We start from the raw sequence: 23,617 nt of genomic DNA on the forward strand, positions 1-23,617 counted from the left end.
TATCACAGAAGTAATTCAATGTTAACATAGAAATATTTGTGGCACGAACGAATCTGAATAAAAGATTGGTGAATGTAAGAAGTTATACCCGTCGTGTATTAACTAACCTGACAATAAAATGTGACTGTGCATGCAATCATTTGTCTATGACCTAGCGAGAGATACAACACGGACCATCCTATAGCTATTTGTCCAAACTGTTTTATTACAGCCCAGTCAGTGTCTGTCTGACAGGTAGATGGGCGGAAAATAAATTATGACCTAACAATTTGTAGCTCCGGTTCGGTAGAAAAGGATTCCGAATACAGCCAAGTAAAATACACCGCACCGCAATTTGAAATTCTGCTTCGCTGCCACCTGAAGGCTCATATTCCTCGAACTTAGAAACTACGTGGAAACTGATACTTATCAGTGAACTTCTGGGGAATTGTTTATATGTTTAAAAATAATTATTATAACTAATATTGTATGTAGTCCGGTACGAACTACAAATAAAAATCGTTAGGGACAGTTTTAAATAAGTAGTAGTTTGGGGTTAAAATATAATTTTTTAAATAAAAATTACATTCAATTTGCTAATTTCTGGGTAAAATATCTTGCAGATAGTGAGGATAACAAAGACCAGTCAGTAATCAATCTCTTTCTCTGATAGCATTTGAGTCTTCAATTCATTAGCACTCATTGTCACCAGTTCTTTGTACAGACACAGAAACAAAATTTCGGCCACCTGACTTTTCCAAGTTCCAGTTATAACATACTGTGCTTGCTTAGTGCGCAGTATGTTATAACTGAAACTTTGAAGATTCAGATGGCCCAAATTTTGTTTCTGGGTCTGTACATAAATTCCATCTAAAATGGAATATTTCCTAAAACTATTATTTGTTAATCTTATATAAACACCTGCAATTCCTAATTTTAATTTTATAAAGATCTACATCTCCTTTTTTTAGCACCTAGAAATCCGTTCCCTACTTATAACGCATGCTAGGTACCTTCTGTTTGACCTACCCCTACAATGCATTGTCATATGATGAACACTTCACTAAGATATTCACGTATGAAAATGTATTATGTTCTGATGCTCCATCCTGCTGGAATCATACTTCACTCAGAAGTATACAATCTTTCAGTTGAGGAATAAACTAGCCACATAACATGATTCACATCTTCAAGGAAATATGAACCGAATGAATTTGTGGCAGACATTGCAGCCCACATCATCACATGTGGTGGGTTCCTTTCCATTTCTTCAAACAAGCTTTAGATCTCTTTACTTCGGAAGTAAATGTTTTTCGCCTTTGCGATATGGCAAATAGCACACTCGTCCGAGAAAATCACTTTTACACCCACAGAGATTGTTTGAAAGACATTAAGAAATCACCCATAAGCCTAACGCCGTTTCATCATGTCGTTGTTATTCAATTCATTTATAAAAGAAGGTTCTTCCATCATATAAGTTGACTCATTGGCTATAGTTTAAACATAATTTCACGCGTTGAAACTAGGTTACCTTGTTGACTAGTTTCAGCCTGTTGTAGGCTATCTTCAGAAGTGGGTGGTCCTAGTTTTCGTGCCTTCTGATTGTGCTTTCTTTGGGGGTGTGTTTGTGTAGTGTAATTTGGAGTCAAAAAGTGTGTGTGTTCCGAAATTAAGTTGTGTGTTGAGGATTTTATGGGGATGTGTTTTTGTGTGTCTGTATATTTATAATATTATAGTGTGTTTAGTTTCTGTTTTTTAGTTGAATATGAAGAATTTCCATGTCTGTATTTATGTTGCTGTAGGTGTGGTTAGCATCTGTGATAGCAACATAAATACAGACATGGAAATTCTACATATTCAACCAAAAAAAGAGAAACTAAACACACTAGAACAATACGAAATATACACACACACACACAAACACATCCCTATGAAATCCTCAACACACAACTCAATTTCAGAACACACACACACACTTCTTGACACCAATTACACTACACAAACACACCACCACAGGAAGCATAATCAGAAGGCGCGAAAACTAGGATCACCCAATTATGAAGATAGCCTACAACAGCCTGAAACTAGTCAACAAGGTAACCTAGTTTTAACACGTGAAAGAAATAAATTACACAGTATATTCCGAAGTGATATAGTGTTAAAATTTTGTAATCAAGATGTATAAGCTTAATTATATTACCAACTACCATTAATAAACAGCAATTAAAAGTGTTGTCTGTAATCCATAGGGAGTAATGGAACTTTATGCTCACAATGTAGTAGTTGATACAGTATCATTAAATAAGGGACTATAAAAATACATCTTCAGTCTCAATCGAAGTATTAACTCTCGAAACAGTGAACTGTGTTGATGAAAGTACGTGACCTGTAAATCTTGCGTGAAGCCCTCTATACCAATTATTTCCAGTATATCATTGTATAATATTATTGTGTCTTATTTATATTCCATATACAAGCACTGAATCTGTGTAATAGCAATTAAAGAACTTACTCTTAACGAAGGAAAAGTTCTTTCATCGTGCTGTAAATCTATCTTACTAAGAAAGTCACGCCAAGGATTTCTATAGGAATTTAAATAGCAATCGTCTCGACTGAGTTTTAAATCCGTGAATTTCGTATCTAGTGATAAACATTACAACGTCTAGACTAGCGAGAATGGCTTCAGAAGAGTTGGTAGTTTTTCAAGTAGCCTGTACTCACGGATTGCCTGTTACCTCGAAATTCTCCAGATTGACTATAAAGGCAGTCGGTATAGCCAACTTTTTTCCCCTTCTCCGACAGAATCTTCCCATAATATCTCGCGTGCTAATATGAAATAACAAGTGTGTACCATCGTCTGGTCTAGCAGTATCGATATTTTTAAAGGTGCAAACCTGGAGGCCTTAAATTTGAAGTGGGATGTCTCGACGCAATTTAAGGAAATCTAAGTTGAAGGGTCTTAAATCTTAGACTCAAAGTTAACATATCACAACCAAGTCAATTTTAGAAAAAATAAGCGGACGTATTCTTCGTGTTTATATCTGAAGGATTACGGAGACAGTATCGTGCAACAATGGAATGAAGCTACAAAACGAATGTCCTGAGTTCAAGTAGAAAAAATATATTTAAAAGTGATCTATTTGTTGAAGCCGGCATTTTTCGCTATTTCTTAGTGCATTTTTAGTCTTAGAGCTTAAGTGGTTACCATGACTGCATTATCAAGTTGAAAGTTCTCTGGTTCGTATCCTGCGATTTTTGTACAACCTTTCGGTCATTTTATCGCACTCTACACTAGGCTGACCAGATTTTGTATGATCCAGCAGGGGACATCGGCAATTTCAAGAAAAACCACAAACGCTTACCTAGTCTCTCTCCGTTGAAATGTAGAAAATACTTGTAACATGTAGATACAATGATAGATTTTTTTTATTTTATTGGGTTATTTTACGACGCAGTATCAACATCTAGGTTATTTAGCGTCTGAATGATATGAAGGTGATAATGCCGGTGAAATGAGTCCGGGGTCCAGCACCGAAAGTTACCTAGCATTTGCTCGTATTGGGTTGAGGGAAAACCCCGGAAAAAAACCTCAACCAGGTAACTTGCCCCGACCGGATTCGAACCCGGGCCACCTGGTTTCGCAGCCAGACGCTCTGACCGTTACTCCACAGGTGTGGACTACAATGATAGAACTTTGCACAATACGTTTGTAGAGTATCTTAACTTTTGAATTAAATGCATAAACACACGTAACTCCTATATATAATTATAGCCACTAAGAATTCAATTTCAGTACTGACGCATGCATGGTAGTCTTTCACATTATATTGTACACACTGAACTCTAACACACACATATTACAAGTACTTGCCTGAAGAATGTATTTTTTTAAGGATCTGTTCATTCCCATACACTTTCACACTAAGTTCTTCACATGAGAAATAAAAGGTTGTTTTCAATTGTAACAAGGCTTTAACTGTTTCAACTTTTATTCTTGACTTTTCATGAGTCCAATTGAGTTCATTGTGGAGAAAAGTGTTTCAACTAATGAATTACTGTCCAGAAGACACACGATTAATGACACTATTTTGAGATTTTCAAATGCAATGGAATTTTTTTTAATGTTGAAAAACTTCATACCACTCCTCCTCTGTTGGTCTGTTACAAAATTCCTCATTTATTGAGCTAGGGTACTTAAAAATGGACGGTGTGGCAGTTCTAACACTTTCGCGCAACGTGAATGTTAAGATGACCAAAGACAAAAATTGTATGTTCTTTTCAAAGAGTGCAGAATATATCATACTGTGCTCGCTGGTTCTTCTGTCTCATACTGAAGACCATTCAGAAATGTGCATGAATCCCATCAGTACCATTACGATACTTAAATATTTATATTTAAAATGTTATTGAAACAAAATCAAAGTTTCTGGGGACAAAATTAATTTCCGGGGACAAAACGGGGACATTTGCTCTCCGGGGACAACTCAAAACCGGGGATTGTCCCTGGAAATCGGGGACGTCTGGTCAGCCTACTCTACACGCCAAAAATTCTTGTTTTTATAAGCATCAGGCGGAATAGTTCTTGTTTACATTTCTATTTCAGTTTCTTGCTTCTCCATGTTCTATATCTTTCGCGTTTTCTCCTCTCAGGGAGTATCCACTCAAACATTTGCTTAGGCAATATGCTTGGTCCATACACATCATATGACCATAACAGTTTAATTGTTTTCTTTCTCAGTACAGGGTTATTTCCGATCTCTGATAACGAATTTGAATGACGTCATATGCTTCAGGAATCACACCGACAGCTGAATTGCGGCGAGAGGTGACAGACCAGTAGTGAGTGATTTCATAATCAGAGTGCACGGTGTATTACAGTAGCAATGCCCAAGAAAATCGAGCCTTTTTTTAAGGGATACATAACAACCCTTTCCGATGCCAAGTACAGTTACCTGAAAATCATAGGAGCCTGCAAAAAACGTGGTTTTATTATTTCCAAGAAAGGCATCTTGTGTGTACCTAATAAGATTGCCAAAGCTTGGCTGGGATTAATTCCAGAGTGGAAAAAGCAAGCAAATCCATCCCCCGTCACAAGTCGCCTCACCCCACGAGATGATACAAATTAATTCCATTCGAGCTTTACCAATGTTATTAAGTACACAGAAGATGCCTTTCTTGGAAATAACGAAACTTCGTTTACTGCAGGCTTCTTTCATTTTCACTTAATTGTACTTGGCGTTGGAAAGGGTCGTAATGTACCCCTCCCAAAAAGGCTCGATTTTCTTGGGAATTTCTGCTGTAAGTCGCCGTGCACTCTATGAGATCACTCACTACTGGTCTGTCACCTCGGACATCCCGTGCACCGTCGCTCTCCCGCGCTCTCTCTGCAGTCTCTTGTACTCCACAGCTGTGGTCTTGAGCTTGTTTGATTCGTCTTGATGTAACCTTTTCTCCTGTTCTGTTTTTTTCACTTTTGCATTTTCTTAGCTTCTGAATTTCGAGGTATTTTGAAAGTTTACAGTTTTTCGCGATTACTCTTTGAAAATATAGGATCGAATTTATCTCGGATAAATTTTTCCCGCATTTATATACTCGATCTCGTCACACTCGATTTATTGACACCTCAAACGTCCGGATCGGTTTAGATCTCACGGAGTTATGAGTAAAAAATAGCAGTCGGAACGTAGTTTTCGAGGCATGTTTTTCCCCACTCATCTCGCCGGCCTTCGGGCTCCGACCAGCTTCGTGCTGATGTTTACGACTACGGGACTCCTTTGTATGGAGCTACACATTGGTATACTTTTCGTTTTGATATGTTAATTTGTCGAAAAGTTATAAGCGATTCTAATAGAATACTCTCTCTCTCTCTCTTTTTTTTTACCGAGCTGTTGGTGACCTACCGTGCCGAATACAAAAACATAATTTTACGTCTGAATTCGTCCTCATCCGAGTATGAACCCGCGAACCTCGGATCCAATAGCTAATCACTTGACCTCCGAATGTGATCATAATTATGGAAATAATGATGAAATAGTAACCCACTTCTTCACAAAAGTTTGCCGGAGTTTACTTTGCGTTTAATTCCTCCCGGAATATCATTCACATTTCCTACTCTTTCTCTCCTCCACATGAACTTTGCCACATTTCCAAAGGGCAAATCGCATTATACATTAACTTCGAACAAAAGGAAAGATTACAGAGTTCAGATACGACATAAAGGCCCTCTGTTCCAGGCCAAAATTATGGCGGCTGTAAAAATAAATACCATATTGTGTAATAAGATTTATTTATAGTGTTAATTAAGATAGTAATCAGAATTCTGGAGCTGGAACCGTCGCCAAATGGAATCTCTGTCGCTCTCTCTCTTTCTGCTCCAGCACAAACAAACGTAACAGCTGAGGAACACCCACGACGAAATAATCTCACACCACGGGGAGCAGTATTGTTTTAGTAATCAGTACAGGCGACATTTATACAAATCTATTTATATCTGTCTTTATTCCTCCTAGTTTGTTTACTACAGCAGTAATTAGTTAATTTTGTTATTGTTATCATCTACATGAGGGATTATTACTTTCGGTTATTTTCTTACTTCTTTATTGCACGAAGTAAAAAATAATTGCGTTGTTGCAAAAGAAAAATCGATATTTTTTTTTTGCGAAAATACACGTTTTTAGTAATTATCACTTGACATCGGAATTATTCTTTCGAGCTACCTGCTTACCTATACAGAGTAAACCATAAGTCAGTGATGTCAAAGCAAGCGAATTTTTCTGACCTTGACGTCGTGTGCTGGCAGCAAGTGCTAAGTATGGAAAGAGGAAGGGTTGTGTATATGAATAAGCAACCTGTTGGATTAAGAAAACAGTGGTGCATAAACTTCAAACGGAATGTGAAATTTTATGTCGTTATTTTTATATGGCTTCTTTCTGTTTAATATTATCTATATTGTCTGTAAAACAAAAGTACTAACACTGATTTCTTAATATTGCACTTGTGTTTTAAATCTTAATAACATAATAGAGAGTTAAGAAAAAATATTCACTTAAATTCCATAGTAGTATAATATTATACTGTATTAAGTGGATGAAACACATCATTCATAAAGAAAGTGATATTCCAAAGAAAGAGACTGAGTATGACATGATAAGTTGGACTTGATATTGATGGTACCTTTAGCCTTACAAAAGTAATCAATAAACTAATCAAAACAATATTACAGTACAAAGCAAAGTTACCTAGGTACTATATCTGTTTTAAGTGTAACTAATATTACATAACAAAAGTCTTATCGCATTATGCTTTTAAGGTGATATTTGTGAGTAACTTCCTATCATCAGAATATTAAATTATTTTCTCGAAATCTGCTGAAGCTATAGAGCTGACATTTTTACAACACAAGGGCACATATCTTTTGCTTATGATGTAACAGTAGTTGCTTTGTTAATTCATTTCCTTACAAACAATTTCCATGCGAATATTTTCGAAATTTTCAATACACTATCTTCAGTAATACGTATATACGGTATATTAGATTTACGAAAACATTCTGTAAGGCTACTAAATAAATAGGCCTATACCTGAAAATTTCACTTTTCTATACGAAAAGTTGAGAAAATATTTCTTTTGAATAAAAAAATCAAACTTATGAAAAATGAGCGTTAAAATTAAAACTTACATTCTTATAATGCACTTATACTTCTCAAGCAAATCTAAAAATTAACATGGATAAAGTTTTAATAAGTTCTCTTCCCTTTATCTATTGAATCAGTGCTAGCCATCCCTGAATATAGCTCGACCAAGCGGCATATATCATCCTTTTCGTCTGTCTCTTTCCTTTCAGCTGTAAAGCGCTCAGGCTCTCCTGGGCTCTAAAGCGCGCGCTTGCTCCTGTGGGCATCAATTGACATGCCTGCCATAAGTAATGTCTTTAACCCTCCAGTACTCGCACGGCATACATTTGTAATCCACTGCTAGTTATTACGTCGTCACATCTCCGCTTTAAATGTTGACAGCGTGAAATTTTCAGTACCTTACTATTACAGTTTAGCTCTGATGTCTGGAATATTTGGATGTAATTGTGACACTTTTCTGTGTAGCAATATATACATTTTTAGAGTGGATTGCAATTTATTATTGTAATCCGCGCGAGTGCTGACGCCATTGTTTTTAACAGGTGAGAATACAAGCGCGTATTTTCGATTGCCTTATTTTCAACGTGTTTTATTCCTATGAGCCGTTCATAAGACATTTTTACACGTATTTTATATTGCTACAGTGATTATTTTATCCTCTAATATAAATTATTACGTAAACACATTTGATAATGCAGAACAATGATTTCTTCTCACATGAAACAGGCGTGAACTTGAACCCAATAGTGATTTAAATTTTAGGAGTAGAAAATTATAATTGTAGAGTGTAGTTTATAATAACTAACAATTAAGCCTATATAATAACAATGGAGTTTTTAGTTATATCGTTTGGATCATAATATCACTTATGATATTTTATTGACATCACTTATTTAAATATTAGACTACATTTCAAACAGAGTTACACTGTTATATTACAAATAGTTTCATAGAATCAGTAAAGTAATATTATTACATACCTATGTGTAAAATTAAATATTTATATGTGTAAAAGAAAACTTAAACCAAAACCTTTAACTCTATTAAATATAGAATATAATCTAAATTTAACAGAAGAAATACTGAAATCAGAAATAAACACTGAAATAATGAAACAATTGTCTTTAGAGACAATATTAGGTACCCTCCACAAAACTGGCTTCATTTATACACCGACGGATCCTTGATCTCCAGAGAACAAGGTGCCGGTGCAGGTGTTACGTGCTGTCTCTTCTCACTTTATAGATCTCTTGGATATGGAACAACAAGTTTTGATGGAGAAATCGTTGCAATAAGTGAAAGTCTCAGGAATATTCTATGCTACATCAATAAATTTAAGAATGTAGTTATATTGTCAGACTCCAAGGCAGCTATTCTATCAATCGTCTCTAAACACACACCTTCATCTCAAACAGCAGAAATAACTAAAACGCACTCTCAATTGATATCACTCAATAAAAGAATTGTATTCCAATGGATACCATCCCATTGTGGAATCCTGGGAAACGAGAATGCGGATGCTTTAGCAAAGAAGGGCAGCACTGCTACTTACAGACCTGTTACTAAATCTACGTATTACTCTGTGAAAAGATTTATTAAATCTACATACTTAGACTTCAACAAACAAAATTTGATAACACAATCACAAGGGAAAAATGGAATTCTCTGCATCATAATCCACAGTTAATTCCCGATTTACCACGAAATTCGTCTGTAGCTGCATTTAGATTGGCAACAGGCCATGATTGTTTGGCCAAACACCTGCATAGAATTGGAATATATCAGTCCCCTAACTGCCCACTGTGCAACTCAAACCAAGAAATGAATTCGGAACACCTCAAAATCTGATCTTCAGTGGCCGAACATGATAATATCTTTGAAAAATATTGGAATGCAAGAGGTCAAATGATTTATTATTGTCAAACGCCTGGCATTATAAAACAACAACAACATATGTGTAAAAGAATTGATTATTAAAAAAAATATGAATTACAAATTAATGTAATCCGCGCGAGCACTGGTGTCACAAATTATGACGCAAGCACTGAAGGGTTAATTTCAAAGATTTATTCTTTGAGATATTACAAACATATTCCCCTTAATACAATTTTGCTCGTTTCTTCTTCTTTTTGGAGTTAAGAATCGTTTTATATGAAATATTTCATAGTGTGTTTTGGGAAAGTCATTCATCTAACTCCCAATATGCTCAGTCAGTTTAATTTTTTTCCCCGTTATTTAACGACGCTGTATTAAGTATCAGGTTACTTAGCGTCGTTGGGATTGGTGATAGCGAGATGGTATTTGGCGAGATGACGCCGAGGATTCCCCGTAACTTACCTGGCATTGACCTTATGGTTGAGAAAAACCTCGAAGAAACCCAATCAGGTAGTCAGCCCAAGCGAGAATCGAACCCACGCCCGAACCCAACTCCTGATCGGCAGGCAAGCTCCTTAGCCGACTAAGTTACGCCGGACAGTGGTCTAAAATCCATATTTAGGAGGACAAATGGAGAAAAATGACATGTAAAAAATGAAATTAAACCCTTAAATTATTTTTTCTATATAACTGAGTAACACTGAATTGATAATCTTAATTAGCGGAAGTGGCTGCATAGCGAGATACGAAGCCGGTAACATGCTACATTTCGCCACCCAGCATTCTTACTCAGAAAGCGCCGCGAGTCTGCCGTTTTCATTGTGCTGTAACTCTGTTGTAAGTGGTCGATTCCATTCATATTTGGTATCAACATGTCAAGTAGTTCTTTAGGTATGTAACACTGTTTGTTTGTGTTACATTTAATGTTATTATAGCATGTCAAATTAGCATGAATGGACACGGGACAAAATATAAATATAACCATTGAGTGCAGACTTTGTTAAGGTAGAGAAAAAAAACCCTTTGGTTCGTCCAAAAATGATTTTTTTTCACTTCCTCCACTATTTACCTCTATTTTAAATCTAGTCTTAAGGTGCGCAGATTTGCGGAAGTAATAATTTATGAGCACTATTCTTTCGAGGTGCAGTAGTGCAATTTTTCTCGGTTGCAGTTATTTCAATATCTGTGAACCGAATCTGCTTCCGCAGTATAATTCAGGGAATTCAAGATGACAGCTTGTTAATTATGTACCAAATAAGCTTCCCGAGTGTCGTGTCCAAAAGGTGCAATAGTACCTAAAATGTTACATTCCCCCCCCCCCATAAGATTTTGTCTAAATGCATCCCCCTGTAAGGGGCACTTCTGCTCATACCAACGTAAACAGAGTTTGTACACAAAACAAATGTACTAAGTGTAACTACTGTATAAAATTTCATAAAAATCTGTTAGATAGGACAAAAGTTACTAATTTTGTCTAATTGCGCCCCCCTATAAGGGGTAGTTACACTTAGACCAACGTAATGAGAGCTTGTATACAAAACATACATGCTACCTGTAACTACTTTGTAAAATTTCATAAAAATCTGTTAAATAGGAGAAAAGTTACTAATTTAGTCTAATTGCGCCCCCTGTAAGGGGCAGTTCGCCTTATACGAACTTAATCAGAGCTTGTATACAAAACATGTATGTTCCTTGCAACTGTTTTGTAAAATTTCATAAAAATCTATCAAATAGGAGAAAAGTAACTAACTTTGTTAAATTGCGCCCCCCTATAAGGGGTAGTTCCCCTTTATACGAACGTAATCAGAGCTTGTATACAAAACATATACGGTATGCTACTTGTAACTGCTTTGTAAAATTTGATAAAAATCTGTTAAATAGAAGAAAAGTTACTAATTTTGTCTAATTGCGCCCCCACTATAAGGGGTGGTTCCCCTTATACCAACGTAACGAGAGCTTGTATACAAAACATATATGGTACCTGTAACTGCTGTGTAAAATTTCATAAAAATCTGTTAAATATGAGAAAAGTTACTAATTTTGTCTAATTGCGCCCCCTATATGGGGTAGTTCCCCTTATACGAACATAATCAGAGCTTGTATACAAAACATATATGCTACTTGTAACTGCTTTGTAAAATTTCATAAAAATCTGTCAGATAGGAGAAAAGTTTCTAATTTTGTCTAAATGCGCCCCCCTATAAGGGGTAGTTCCCCTTATACTAACGTAACGAGAGCTTGCACACAAAACATATATGCTAGCTGTAACTACTGTGTAAAATTTCATAAAAATCTGTCAGGTAGCTGAAAAGTTATTAATATGTCCCGCTAAATTTGCATTCTAGACCACTTGCGCCGGTGGCTTGTATCGTTCATCATAATGCGAAGTAACTTATAGAGAGAGGCACTATGATAGTAGAAAAAAGAATAATATGTAAATTTGAATTACATTAATTACTTTCATCTGTTTAAACTTTAAACTGTACAATGTATAAATGAAGACGTAGGCTTTTGTCATGTTCAGTCTAGAAAAAAAAATGTTTTGAGCGCATATCAGTGATTTATTTAATATATGTATCTTGAACATTAGTTAATGCAAATAAAGTACAGAGTGCTCAATAAGTCACGCAACACATGCGAAATCACAGTAAATCACAACAAATTTGGAAATGTGAGCCTCCAATAGCTTCACGCAGATGCACGCGTCGAATCACACCTTCCGAGTGTGCCTGAGAAATCCGTTCCACGCCTGACGGCTCGTTCGTAAACATCTTACTCGTACCGTAAAGATTCGCTTTCTTAAGGAGTTACATAAGTAACTATTGCAATAGAAAAAGGAGTTGAATTGTTGCGAAAGGAGTAATAATTGTAATGAGAAAGCATGTCTCGTCTTTGTGACACTTGTTTTATTATTATTATTATTATTATTATTATTATTATTATTATTATTATTATTATTATTATTTTAGGTCTTGAAGTATAGTCCACTTGACAATCTGGTTGCGGTTCATTCATTAAAGACATTGAAAGGAAAGGCTGTGTAGAGAACAACTTACTCTTGAGCTGTAAGAAATTTTTGTGTTACGTGGAGTGGATACCACATACGCTACTTGTGGGACCAGGGAATTCTTTTGCCTTGTACGTACTCCTTGACCAATCGCTCATGCTTGCTATACAATAGCAGCGCTTTCGTGGAAAAGAGTCCCTTGGGTCACAAGCACTCACAGCTTTTCCTTTTCTTGACAAGCTTGTTATACCGCTCTTACGCCACACCGTACAGAATGGGTGCCAAACTTTTGTGTGAATCATTATTTTTACAGAACGGTAGGACGTACGTTTCATCCTAGATCATATATACCCAGATTGCTCGGCGTTATAGGTTTTGATGGTAACTACTTTTGTCAGGTTTACTATGCTGCCATCTAGTTGTTACATAAGGAGTCACGTCATAACTCCCATTTGAATTGCATTAGCGACTGTACTGCCATCTCGTGTTCTTTTACGGCGGACGGGTGGCGATCTTGGCGGTTGTTCTCTTCAAAGTGCAACTGATTTTAACATAGGAATGAGCAATCTATATGTGATCTGGGGTTTCAGATTATTATTATTATTGTTGTTATTATTATTATTATTATTATTATTATTATTATTATTATTATTATTACTTACAAATGGCTTTTAGAGAAACTGGAGGTTCATTGCCGCCCTCACATAAGCCCGCCATCGGTCCTTATCTTAGCAAGATTAATTCAGTCTCTAGCATCATCTCCCACCTTCCTCAAATTAATTTTAATATTATCCTCCCATCTACGTCTCAGCTTCCCCAAAGGTCTTTTCCCCTCAGGGCTTTCAACTAACACTCTATATGCATTTCTGGATTCGCCCATACGTGCTACATGCCTTGCCCATCTCAAACGTCTGGATTTAATGTTCTTACTTATGTCAGGTGAAGAATACAATGCATGCAATTCTGCGTTATGACTTTCTCCATTCTATTGCAACTTCATCCGTCTTAGCCCTAAATATTTCCTAAGCACCTTATTTTCAAACACCCTTAATCTCTCGGTTAAAGTGAGAGTCCAAATTTCACGACCATACAGAACAACCGGTATAAATTCTAACTTTTATTTTTTTTTTTTTAAGGAGATCAGATGACAAAAACTTCTCAACCTAATAATAGCAGACATTTTCCTTATTTATCCTGCGTTTAAATTATTATTATTATTATTATTATTATTATTATTATTATTATTATTATTATTATTATTATTAATGTGTGGAATGCAATTAGCGTCAAATTTTTCACATTTAATAATGACTTGGTATATTTTGCATTCATTGAATATAGCGTCGGATGCAGAGCGTTTTGCAGGCTATAGCGTGTCGTAGGCAACTTTTTTTTTCCTTTTTTTTTTCTCTCAGCGTAATAAATAAGGGGTGTTTCCATGGGCTGGGAGTGCTATTGAATTTACTGCGATGTTTCAGCTGTGTCTAGAAAATAAATGTTGACTATCCACTAAATAAAAATGAATGATTATGCGACAATTTGTCCCAGGAAATTCGTACTAGTACTTTTCGTACATGTATTTCGTACCAAGCACAATTTGTACCGTGACAAATTCGATAAAGACTGTCCGTCCCGGAAAATTTGTACATTGAAAATATTTGTCCGAAGCAATAAGTACCAAGGAATTTCGTGGATTTGAATTTGGGATTTTGAGGTAAGTTTCGCTGTCTGTTTCTCCTATTTGCCTGCTTATTATAGAACTACAGATTCATTGGACGATACTACAGCTTCTTTAATACATAACACCACTTCAAAAGGCTTGCCCCAATCAGGTCCATGTGAGTCATCACTCTCTTTTAAGGACTTCATGAGTTCCACTTGCTATATGTATTCGTGATAAGCATTCTCCTCTTTTCTCACATCTCCAATTTTTCTTCTACTTCCCCCCTGTGCTTCGTATAAAAATATTACTTATATATCAATTTTGGATTCCCCTTTTCTGATAACGTTAACCTAGGACAATCCGTAATTTATACACTTTACAATATAGACTGTATTTATATACTTTTCAATTTAGAATGTTTTATTCAATGTAAAGTGTTGTCGTTTTCATAGAAACTTAGCATTCTTTGATGTACCGTTGTGTTTAAAGTCTTGTCGTGTTCATAGAAACTAGGCATTCTTTGATGCACTGTTGTGTTTAAAGTCTTGTCGTGTTCATAGAAACTTAGCATTCTTTGATGTACTGTTGTGTTTAAAGTCTTGTCGTGTTCATAGAAACTAGGCATTCTTTGATGCACTGTTGTGTTTAAAGTCTTGTCGTGTTCATAGAAACTTGGCATTCTTTGATGCACTGTTGTGGTATATATTGTCCGGTACGAATTAAAATGGAACCAATCGACCGGGGCAAACTTGTAAAATGTACCAACCGTCGCAGGTACGAATTGTTTTCTGGGACGAATTGTTGTAGTGACAAATTGATCGGGACGAATTGTCGCGACACCAAATAAATAACTCAATATTGCTAAGCAAATTCTGTTCTTTTTACTTAAAGGATTTACTCTGTGACGTTACTGCTATTGAACACCATCCAGCCTGCATGTTTTGCTGATATTGCTTAATTTTTTTCCCGCTCTTTTGTTGCAGGAGGTCATTTCGGGTGCCAAAAGAAAGCAGCAATAGTTGCAGCGTGTCCATTGCTGCAACCTAACTTTTGCTGCGGTGTGTACACACCCCATGGCGTCTTCTGCAGTCTTCTGCCTGAGTCTACAAATCCGTGAGTACATACCCAGATGTAACTAAATGGGTAGACAGACCTTGTTCTCACTTTATCGCGTTCGGACCCATGCTGAGCTTTTCTTAATCCTCTGATGCACAGTGGTCTCGCTTTTCAAAACCGTTCTCTGACAAAAGCAGCCGGAAACATTACTTTAAGCTCTGTTTAGTACACGAGAGTGTAATATGTTGAAATGGAAACCCTAGGGGACATTAGAACTTTGATAATTCGTTTTCTATTTTCATATTGCTTTTAATGTACAGGGCTTACCAGTATGAGTTACCGCGTGTAAAATGCGACTGTGTTTAACGTTTGACATGTAATAGTGTTTGTCATTTTCTCAACATTGAACTTTATTTCGCTCCAATTCGACTGAATTATTTTTATACATCTTTTCTCGTAATTTTTATTGTATCATCGTCGTTCTCCTCTTCCACGATTTCTTTTTCCTCTGTTCATATTTCTTCTCATCCATACTATTCTATTTCTTTTCGTCAGTTTTCTTCGCCTTTTAGTTCTCTCTTTCGCCTTTATCCTCGCTTCGTTTTCCTCGTTCTCTTCACATTTCTCCTCCTTGTCATCATTATCCTATTCTTTTCACTTTCTCTTCAACGTTATTCTCCACTCCTGCATCTTCATCCTATTGCTCCTCGTGGTTTTGCTTCACTTCTTAATTTTTCGACTTTCTTTCCTTATTTTTCCATCTCTTCGTCTACGTCCTCCTCTCCATTCTAATCTCTTCATCTACCTCCCTCTCTTCTTCATTTATTCAACCAACTCCTTTTCGTCTACCTCTTCCTCTTCGTGTACTTATCTTCATCTCCTTTCTCCTTCTCTTCGTCTTCTTCTCTTGATTATCTTCTCTTCTTCACGACTAACTCTTTGTCTACCCCCACTTCTTCTTCCTCATTTCATCTACCATCTCCTCTTCTTTTATTCTTCGAACTCTTCCTTTTCGTCTACATTCTTCTACTCTCTTCGTCTACCGGTATGTATCTTCATTTCCTTCCTCCTCCTCTTAGTCTACCTTTTCTTCTTCGTGATATCTCTGTGTATACCTCCTCTCGTCTTTATCTCTTTACCTGCCGGTTCTTCCCCTTCCTGTTCAGCTCTTCGTCTACCTCCTCTTTCTCTTCATCTGACTTCTTCTTTTAGAATTTTTATTTTGTCTTTCTACCCTTTACTTCCTTTTCATCTTCCTACTCTTCGGCACCTCCTTCCTGTTAAAACTTTCACCGCTTCAGCTATCTTTGTCATTGTCTATGTTTCTTCACCTTCCCCTTTGTTCCCACCTTAGTTCCATCTTCTACGTCTTCCCCGAACTTCTCCAGTTTATCTCACTCATTTCATCATCATTCTCATCTTTGTTCTTTCTTCATCTCTTTTCAACTTCGACTCTCTTCTTATTCATATTGTTATCCTTAATTTTCCCCTTCCCTGCACTTCTTCACCTCTTCCTCAGTTATCATTTTATCCCCAAATATATTACTTTACTTCACCTTTCACCCTCCATCTCTATCTTCTTTTCCATCCCTTTTTTATCTGATTTCTTTGTGACATTTATTTCATAGATGAAGAGATTACATTCCGTCTCTAATTCACGTTTGATTTGTTTTGTTATTTATTCTTTTGTTTCTGTCTTAAGGTTTTCGATACGTGTTAAATTATGCTGTAACAGAATGCTGGTATATAGGTACTTACTTACATTCTTTCAATGCAATATTTCCAGATTTTTTTTTTCAGTCAGTATCGTTTTTATAACGTGTATTTTTACTAGATCCAGAGAATACATTAGAAAGTCTTACATTTTCGTTTATTTGATCAGCCTATTTGTGCTACATAACAATATTAGCTATTTCTATTTCGCTGTTTTTTTATTTTCCGTTTGATTTTTCTTATTTTTTTTAGTTTAAAAATTTGTATGAATAAATTAAAACAGCGATTGCGTTACAATAATTCATATTTTCTTCATTTACTGCTTTTATTGTTAATGTAACTTTTTATGACGTTGTTAAATTTTAATCTACGGTGTTACAACATGTTAGCTTGACAGCTCAGACACATTCATTCTGTAGAAGAGCTTTGGACCCTATCATCCTGACCAGTATATTAGAAACAAAAAAGTCAGACAATAGTTGTGTACATTATCCTGAAAAATATGGATGGTGTAATAGCTACTCGCAAAACTGTTTTGAAAAATAAAACATCTTAATATGGATATATTCTGCCAGTTCGTATAGCATCAGATTTGAACTCAAGTATGTAACACAATATTCTAGGCAACGGAGCTGAAACTAACAAGGAGGTGAAGCTTGTAATGTTATATCAGAGATGTTGTGAGGTATGGGGGTTATTTTACGCTTGTCGGAACTTCTCAGTCATTTGTAACCTCCCGAGTTAATTTGTCTGTGTGTCGTGAATAAAACGCTCGTGTAGGCCTCTTACTCCACATGCGAGTAAAGTTAATTATTGTTGTTAGTCACACTTTTCTTACATAAGTTCTTGTGATTGTTAGGTACAAAATATATTTCTTAAATTTGCTTGTTTATTTCATTGAGGTACGGGGTACAGTAACAGCTTAACTCTTCTTAAGTCGTTATTTCGGCTATGACACTTTAATAATCTTCCATGTTTTCTCTATCGAATGTAAAAATTGTCGTGATAAAATTCTGATAGAACTATTTGAAATATCATCCTATAATTTTGTAGTGTTAGACATTGGATATGAGGGAATTAAACTGTATTATTTAAATAATTTTAGAACATTGACTTCGGTTAATATATAATTTTATAGAAATAAAATGCATGAAATTGCCTCAAATTTTATTTGTAACTCCATAAAGTAAATTATATAAAAAGGAGCTTCATTTTACCTTTAAATTGACATATACGGCAATTATCTACGATGAATATAACTGGCGATAAGCTTAGTTTTGAGTGAAGAGATGCGCGAAATTTTGATAAATTTGATAATAAATAATGACTGGAATATATTTTTCTCTGACAAACGAAACTATGCATGCCTTAGAATATACTGATAGAGTTTGAGAAACATCGGAGGCCCTAAGGTCAATTACCACCTGATTTTGTTCGATTTGACGTGGAATGACTCCTATATGTGTTGGAGTGTAGTTTTTAAGGCCTACAACTTGATACGGGTTTCTATTGATGTATTGTATTTCCCCACGTTTCCCAATGTTAGTTTTTGTTATTTTATAGATCTTTACGTTCAGTAGGATTGGCCTTTGCCCTTTCTGACAGCTACAACTTCTGATATTTAACTTATATGATGCGTGGAAAGGGTAAGTGATCTCGTCACTGTATTTTCACGGTGAAGTGCATGTTCGGATATTAGCTACAGAGGTGGTTAAAATTGATTTAGTTTCCCCATACCATATGGCTGAATTATAAATATGTCGTCAAGATATCGAAATGGGGCGCACGGTAGTGTCGCAGTTAAGGCGTTGCCTTTCAAGCCGAAAGGTCTTGGGGTTCGACTCTAGATGGAGTCATGGATTGATCTAATCCTTCTAGTCGAACCATGGCCCTAGGGTTCATTCAGCCTTTAGCAGAAATGAGTATCAGGGGTATTTCCTTTGGGATAAAGGCACGTAAGACAGACATCCTTACTGCTGCTAATGCCAGTTGAGGACCTAACATTCTAAATGTGCTAAGTGCCAAAAACAACTTTCTGAGATACTGATGAAAAACACATTGCGCATTGTTTGTTGAGATACCTACAACACCGTCTTTTGGTGCACGAATGAGTCACTTATAGTTGAGCTACGACAAAGACAATTTAATATGATAATTATTCTCATATGGATGTTCCTCCCTTATATTGAATTAAATGAAATTTGAAAAATTTGCACTTAGCACATTTAGAATGTTAGGTCTTCAATTGAGAAGCTTCTTTCCAAAATCATTTTTGAGAATTTTTCAGTATGAAGGAAAAACGACAGGATATATTATGTAAAATATTTATGATGTAACTTATTGGGAAAAAATTGATTTTAAACTGTTGATTTTAATTGGCTATAGTATTTTTCGCAGTACAAATCGAATCAGCTACTTGAATATTGTACGAATATATAAAAACATTAAAATTCTTTAAAAGTGGATATAGTAGTACCTTTGTAAACATGCTTCTCAATTGTGTTTGGGAGCCTAAATATCCCGTTACCTTGTGGATTTTCATGGTCTGTAAAAGATGTAATTTTAACTTGAGATAGCCTATCGAAATCAACAACAGGGTTTATGTTGTTCTTGACAAAAAGATTTTTTAATATTGTAGACATTGGCTATAATTGAGGGGTTCAGAGCCATAGTAGGCCAAGCGCCATTTATTAAAAACGGAGAAAGCAAGGGTTAAAGTTAAGTGAATACCATAGTTTAATGAAGATTGACATATTTAGTTTTAATGTGTATACTTTATATTACCTGCTATATGTTTCCATTGAATTACGTAATAACTTCATTTTAACTTGTTTTCTACTGTTTTAGTAAATGGCGCTTGGCCCACTATGTTTCTGAACCCTTCAATTGAAGGTTAAAAAGAACCCATAGCACCACCATCATTCTTTCGGTAGATAAAAATTCCCGTTAGATGAAACAAACGAGCAACTTAAAATATGATGAAATACTTTTATTATATTATTATGGCCGAACCAAGTTGGGTGGTCGAGACGGTATCATCTCGGACTCGCATTCTGGAGGTGCGGGTTTAAATCCCGAGTCCGGCCAATTTGAGTGAGGGCTTTTTCATGGTTTTCCTCACACGGAAAAGTGAATGCTGGATTGGAATTTACTTTCCATCTACCATGAATGTTCTGTCCTTTGTTTATATATGTGTTCGTGTTGTCTTAGGAAGTGGTCCTTGCGTCGAGCTGATCCCTCATCAGGGAAATCCCTCCATTGTCCAGGTCTCGTATATCATCCAAAATAATTATCCATCCGTTACGGATGGCTTGTAATATGCAGAAGGGAGGTTAAATGGATAAAGAAGAACAATTATGATCGAAAACGTTTCTTAATAAATTTGTTTACAGTTTTTAAATGTTAAAGTAAGTAAATCCCAGCACACAGTTGACTACTGACAGGTCTCCTTCGGAACACCATCACAGAGAAACATTAAAATAGAATATAAAACGATGTATATAATTTTTGTTTTTAATGTAATATATTAACAATTAGAGGCCAAGAGATTATTTTACGAATGTCGTAAGCCATTGGCGTAACTAGGCTGTAGGCGCGTTTGTCAACTGATTTGAAGCTGCGTTCGGTCGAGGTTCGATTCCCGCTTGCACCATTACTTGGTTGGTTTTTTTTCTCGATGTTTTTGCCAACCGTAAGGTGAATGTCAAGTAATATGTGGGGAATTCTTGGCCTCATCGTCTTTGAAAAGCCAACTAAAATTCCTAATTGACCATTATAGTTGCAGATCTGAGTTGCATCATTACTCAACTAGAAGAAACCATCATTAAAGGCTTAACTCACATGGACCACAATTTTGCGATTATTTTGTAGTTATGTATGGTTGTGCTGTGGGCGGTCAGGAATTAGTATGGAAACAGATGATAGTAACTCACACGAACCACAAACTAAAGTCATTGTCGATGTCTGTCGTAATGAGTGGTCGATATCACCCACAGAACAACCACAGAATTGTCGCTGTCGGTCGAGCACAACTCACATAGTGCGACACGCCGATCTTTGGTCGACGACACCGTATCCTTGGAAACGAAAGACACTTTACACCGTATCTTTAGAAACGACAGACGCTTTCTTAAACTATCTCGACGGCAAATAGATAAGCTTGCGGTGTGGTTGTCTGTGGTCGATATGGACTTCAAGCGACCACAAAAAAGAAGTACCCGTGTGGTCGGTTCCGCGACAACACAACCACACAAAACTGGAAAATAATCGCAAAATTATGGTCCATGTGAGCTGAGCCTCACTAAATTCAAAAACTGCTTTGAATGCATTACAGTTTCTATGTTCAACAAATTGTCACTGAATGCACAGAATGTACAGTATGGCAAGAAAAAACCTGACCGACCCTTGTAGCTGATTTCAGAGCCTCGTTCACAGTGACAGCACGATAGACTGGTAACTAAGACTTTCGTGGTTCGAATCCTGCCTGGGAAGGAAACTTTTTTTTCTTCCTTATTGAAATTTATTCCCAATACTTTTCGATTGCAGCGATATTTTACTACTTAATTAACTTGAATTTTACCAGCTTATTTTGTAATGGCTTTCGAAATGGGCTACGTCAGCAGTCGAAACTACAACAAATTTCAATAGATTACTCTCTATCTTGTGAATGCGGGCGTGGCATGCGCAGTGGCTCATTTTTCGGGGACTTTGATTATTCCGTCGGTCCGGCTTTTTTTGCTAGTACTGTACATTATAAAGTTTTTAAGCTAACCTTTGATAGTTGGCTTCTTTAATCCATTTTATATCAAGGAATATTTTGACAGTGTAGTACTGTAGATCTTAATTACACTTGAAGTGTTAGTTTTTTAATAAATTTATTTTAATTGTATTCATTCTATATATGTATTTTAAGATTTTTAGACTTATTTTAATGTACATGCGGATTTTCCCTATAAATTTTATAGTGTTATTATTTGTCGTTACACTTATTTCATTCTAATAATGGCAATGTCCATAACAACACCTTGTTGTTTTATGCAATAAAGTATCTTAAATCGTGGGATCGGGCTGTTATGGTGCTCCAGGCGGTAAGGTTTTAAATCGGGCACACTGTACAAGACAAGGAGCATACAATAGTAATATGCGTTACAAGAGCGGTATGTTGAAGTTTTCATGTTCCAGGAAAAGTTTGAAAAAGCGAAACGTAGTTGAGCTTTTTTAATTTCCGAGAATTGAAAGAAAACATACCGCTCGTGTATCGTACATTATTTTATGCGAAGATCGTTTATTACATACCTGAAAGAGGAATTTAAAATGAGTTGCAATGAAATCTCCATCTTGGTTTCTGTTCAATGACGGTAAATTTGCAAAACAAAAATATCTATCTTCAACATTGTTGCTTTAAAATGTTTTCTGTGTTTACTATACTCCAGCAGGCCGTGATATACGTCTGTTTTTTTTTTCCCCAGTCTATAGATGCGAACTTAAAACAAACGGTAAGGTTATGTAATGATTTAGAGTTTACTTAATTTTTGCAAATATTTAAAAACAATAATTAACAGTGCAATTTAGGTGAAATTGCAGTGGTAAGTTTCCAATTTATAATTGTTACTATATTGAACGTCTCTAAAAATAATATGTTAAAAGCCTAAAGCAGTAAAATCAATATGTCACTTAAGCGGTAAGAAGAGGGAAATTGTTATGTGTGTTAGGTTGGGAATACTGAATGTGGAATTTTAGACTTTCCGCGGATTGGTTTTGTGCGGAAACCAAGCAAATACGCACGATCTCGCACAACAAATGTGCAGTCTTCTAGGAACCGAACATGTATACTTTTGGCTTGGAACCCTAGTTGAGTCACAGCGAACGGAATTGTTAGTTTTATTGAAGGATTAAAGGAGGAAATGTCGAAGTGGCATATAATTAAGAAAATACGGACGACTTGAAAACGTATAACCCAGGTTTTACTGCATTCAAGTCTTTGATAATTATAGATGAAACGAAGTACTCTTCCTAAAGTTTGATGGCTCTACTTTACCGTAGACTAGTTTTATGGAGACTGAAAGGACTCGGGAGATTGAAGTGCCATCATCGTTTCAAACATTGCTAATTTTGAGAAGATCCAGATAATTGCAAAATCGTGAAGATACTTTTGAGAAGTAGCTAGAGCATAAACTGTTCTATTGCCGTCTGTCTCTCAGAGAAAAAGTGTATAAGTTTGAATAATTCCCATGGAGGGCGTGACGTCTCGTGCCGTGTCACACTGATGAATGTGCCGTGCGTGTCCTGCAGATCGACTTGCGTGCCTGCTTCGCGGGAGCCTGCCCCACTTTCACTGCCTGCTATTCCCAAACAAGTCGCCAATGTGCATATCAATTCTCCCTTCCAGGAAATTATTGTAACGGTAAAGTTTCTCTTAACCGCCCTGTACGAAGAGTAAATATTTGAATTGGTCTCTGTGTACACCATGATGTAAAGTGATACGTGCACAAACACTTGTGCATAATATATGACAATCTTACGAGGGAGGCCGCGAACCGGGAACCTGATATTTTAATGACAGCCACCCCGTCTAGTTGAGTTCGAAGAACACGGTTCTAACACGCCTTGATTATAGACGTACATGATCACACTTGAAAATTGATGCGGAACCACATTCTCATCCGTTTATTCAGTAGTAAATCTTAAAGG

At 36.2% G+C, this 23,617-nt stretch overlaps 1 protein-coding gene across 10 annotated transcripts in view; it reads left to right on the forward strand.

Moving 5' to 3' along the window:
• The window catches only part of Camta (Calmodulin-binding transcription activator), a 1,741,786-nt gene that overhangs the window by 322,358 nt on the left and 1,395,811 nt on the right, over positions 1–23,617 (forward strand). For all 10 annotated transcript variants that reach the window (XM_069821663.1, XM_069821692.1, XM_069821654.1 and 7 more), the window contains one exon: positions 15,142–15,271. In XM_069821663.1, coding sequence (XP_069677764.1) covers positions 15,232–15,271 — 40 coding nt within the window. In that variant the 5' untranslated portion in view covers positions 15,142–15,231. The remainder of the gene's footprint in view (positions 1–15,141; positions 15,272–23,617) is intronic.

This window comes from Periplaneta americana, chromosome 1 (assembly GCF_040183065.1).
Source record: "Periplaneta americana isolate PAMFEO1 chromosome 1, P.americana_PAMFEO1_priV1, whole genome shotgun sequence".
Taxonomy (NCBI): domain Eukaryota; kingdom Metazoa; phylum Arthropoda; class Insecta; order Blattodea; family Blattidae; genus Periplaneta; species Periplaneta americana.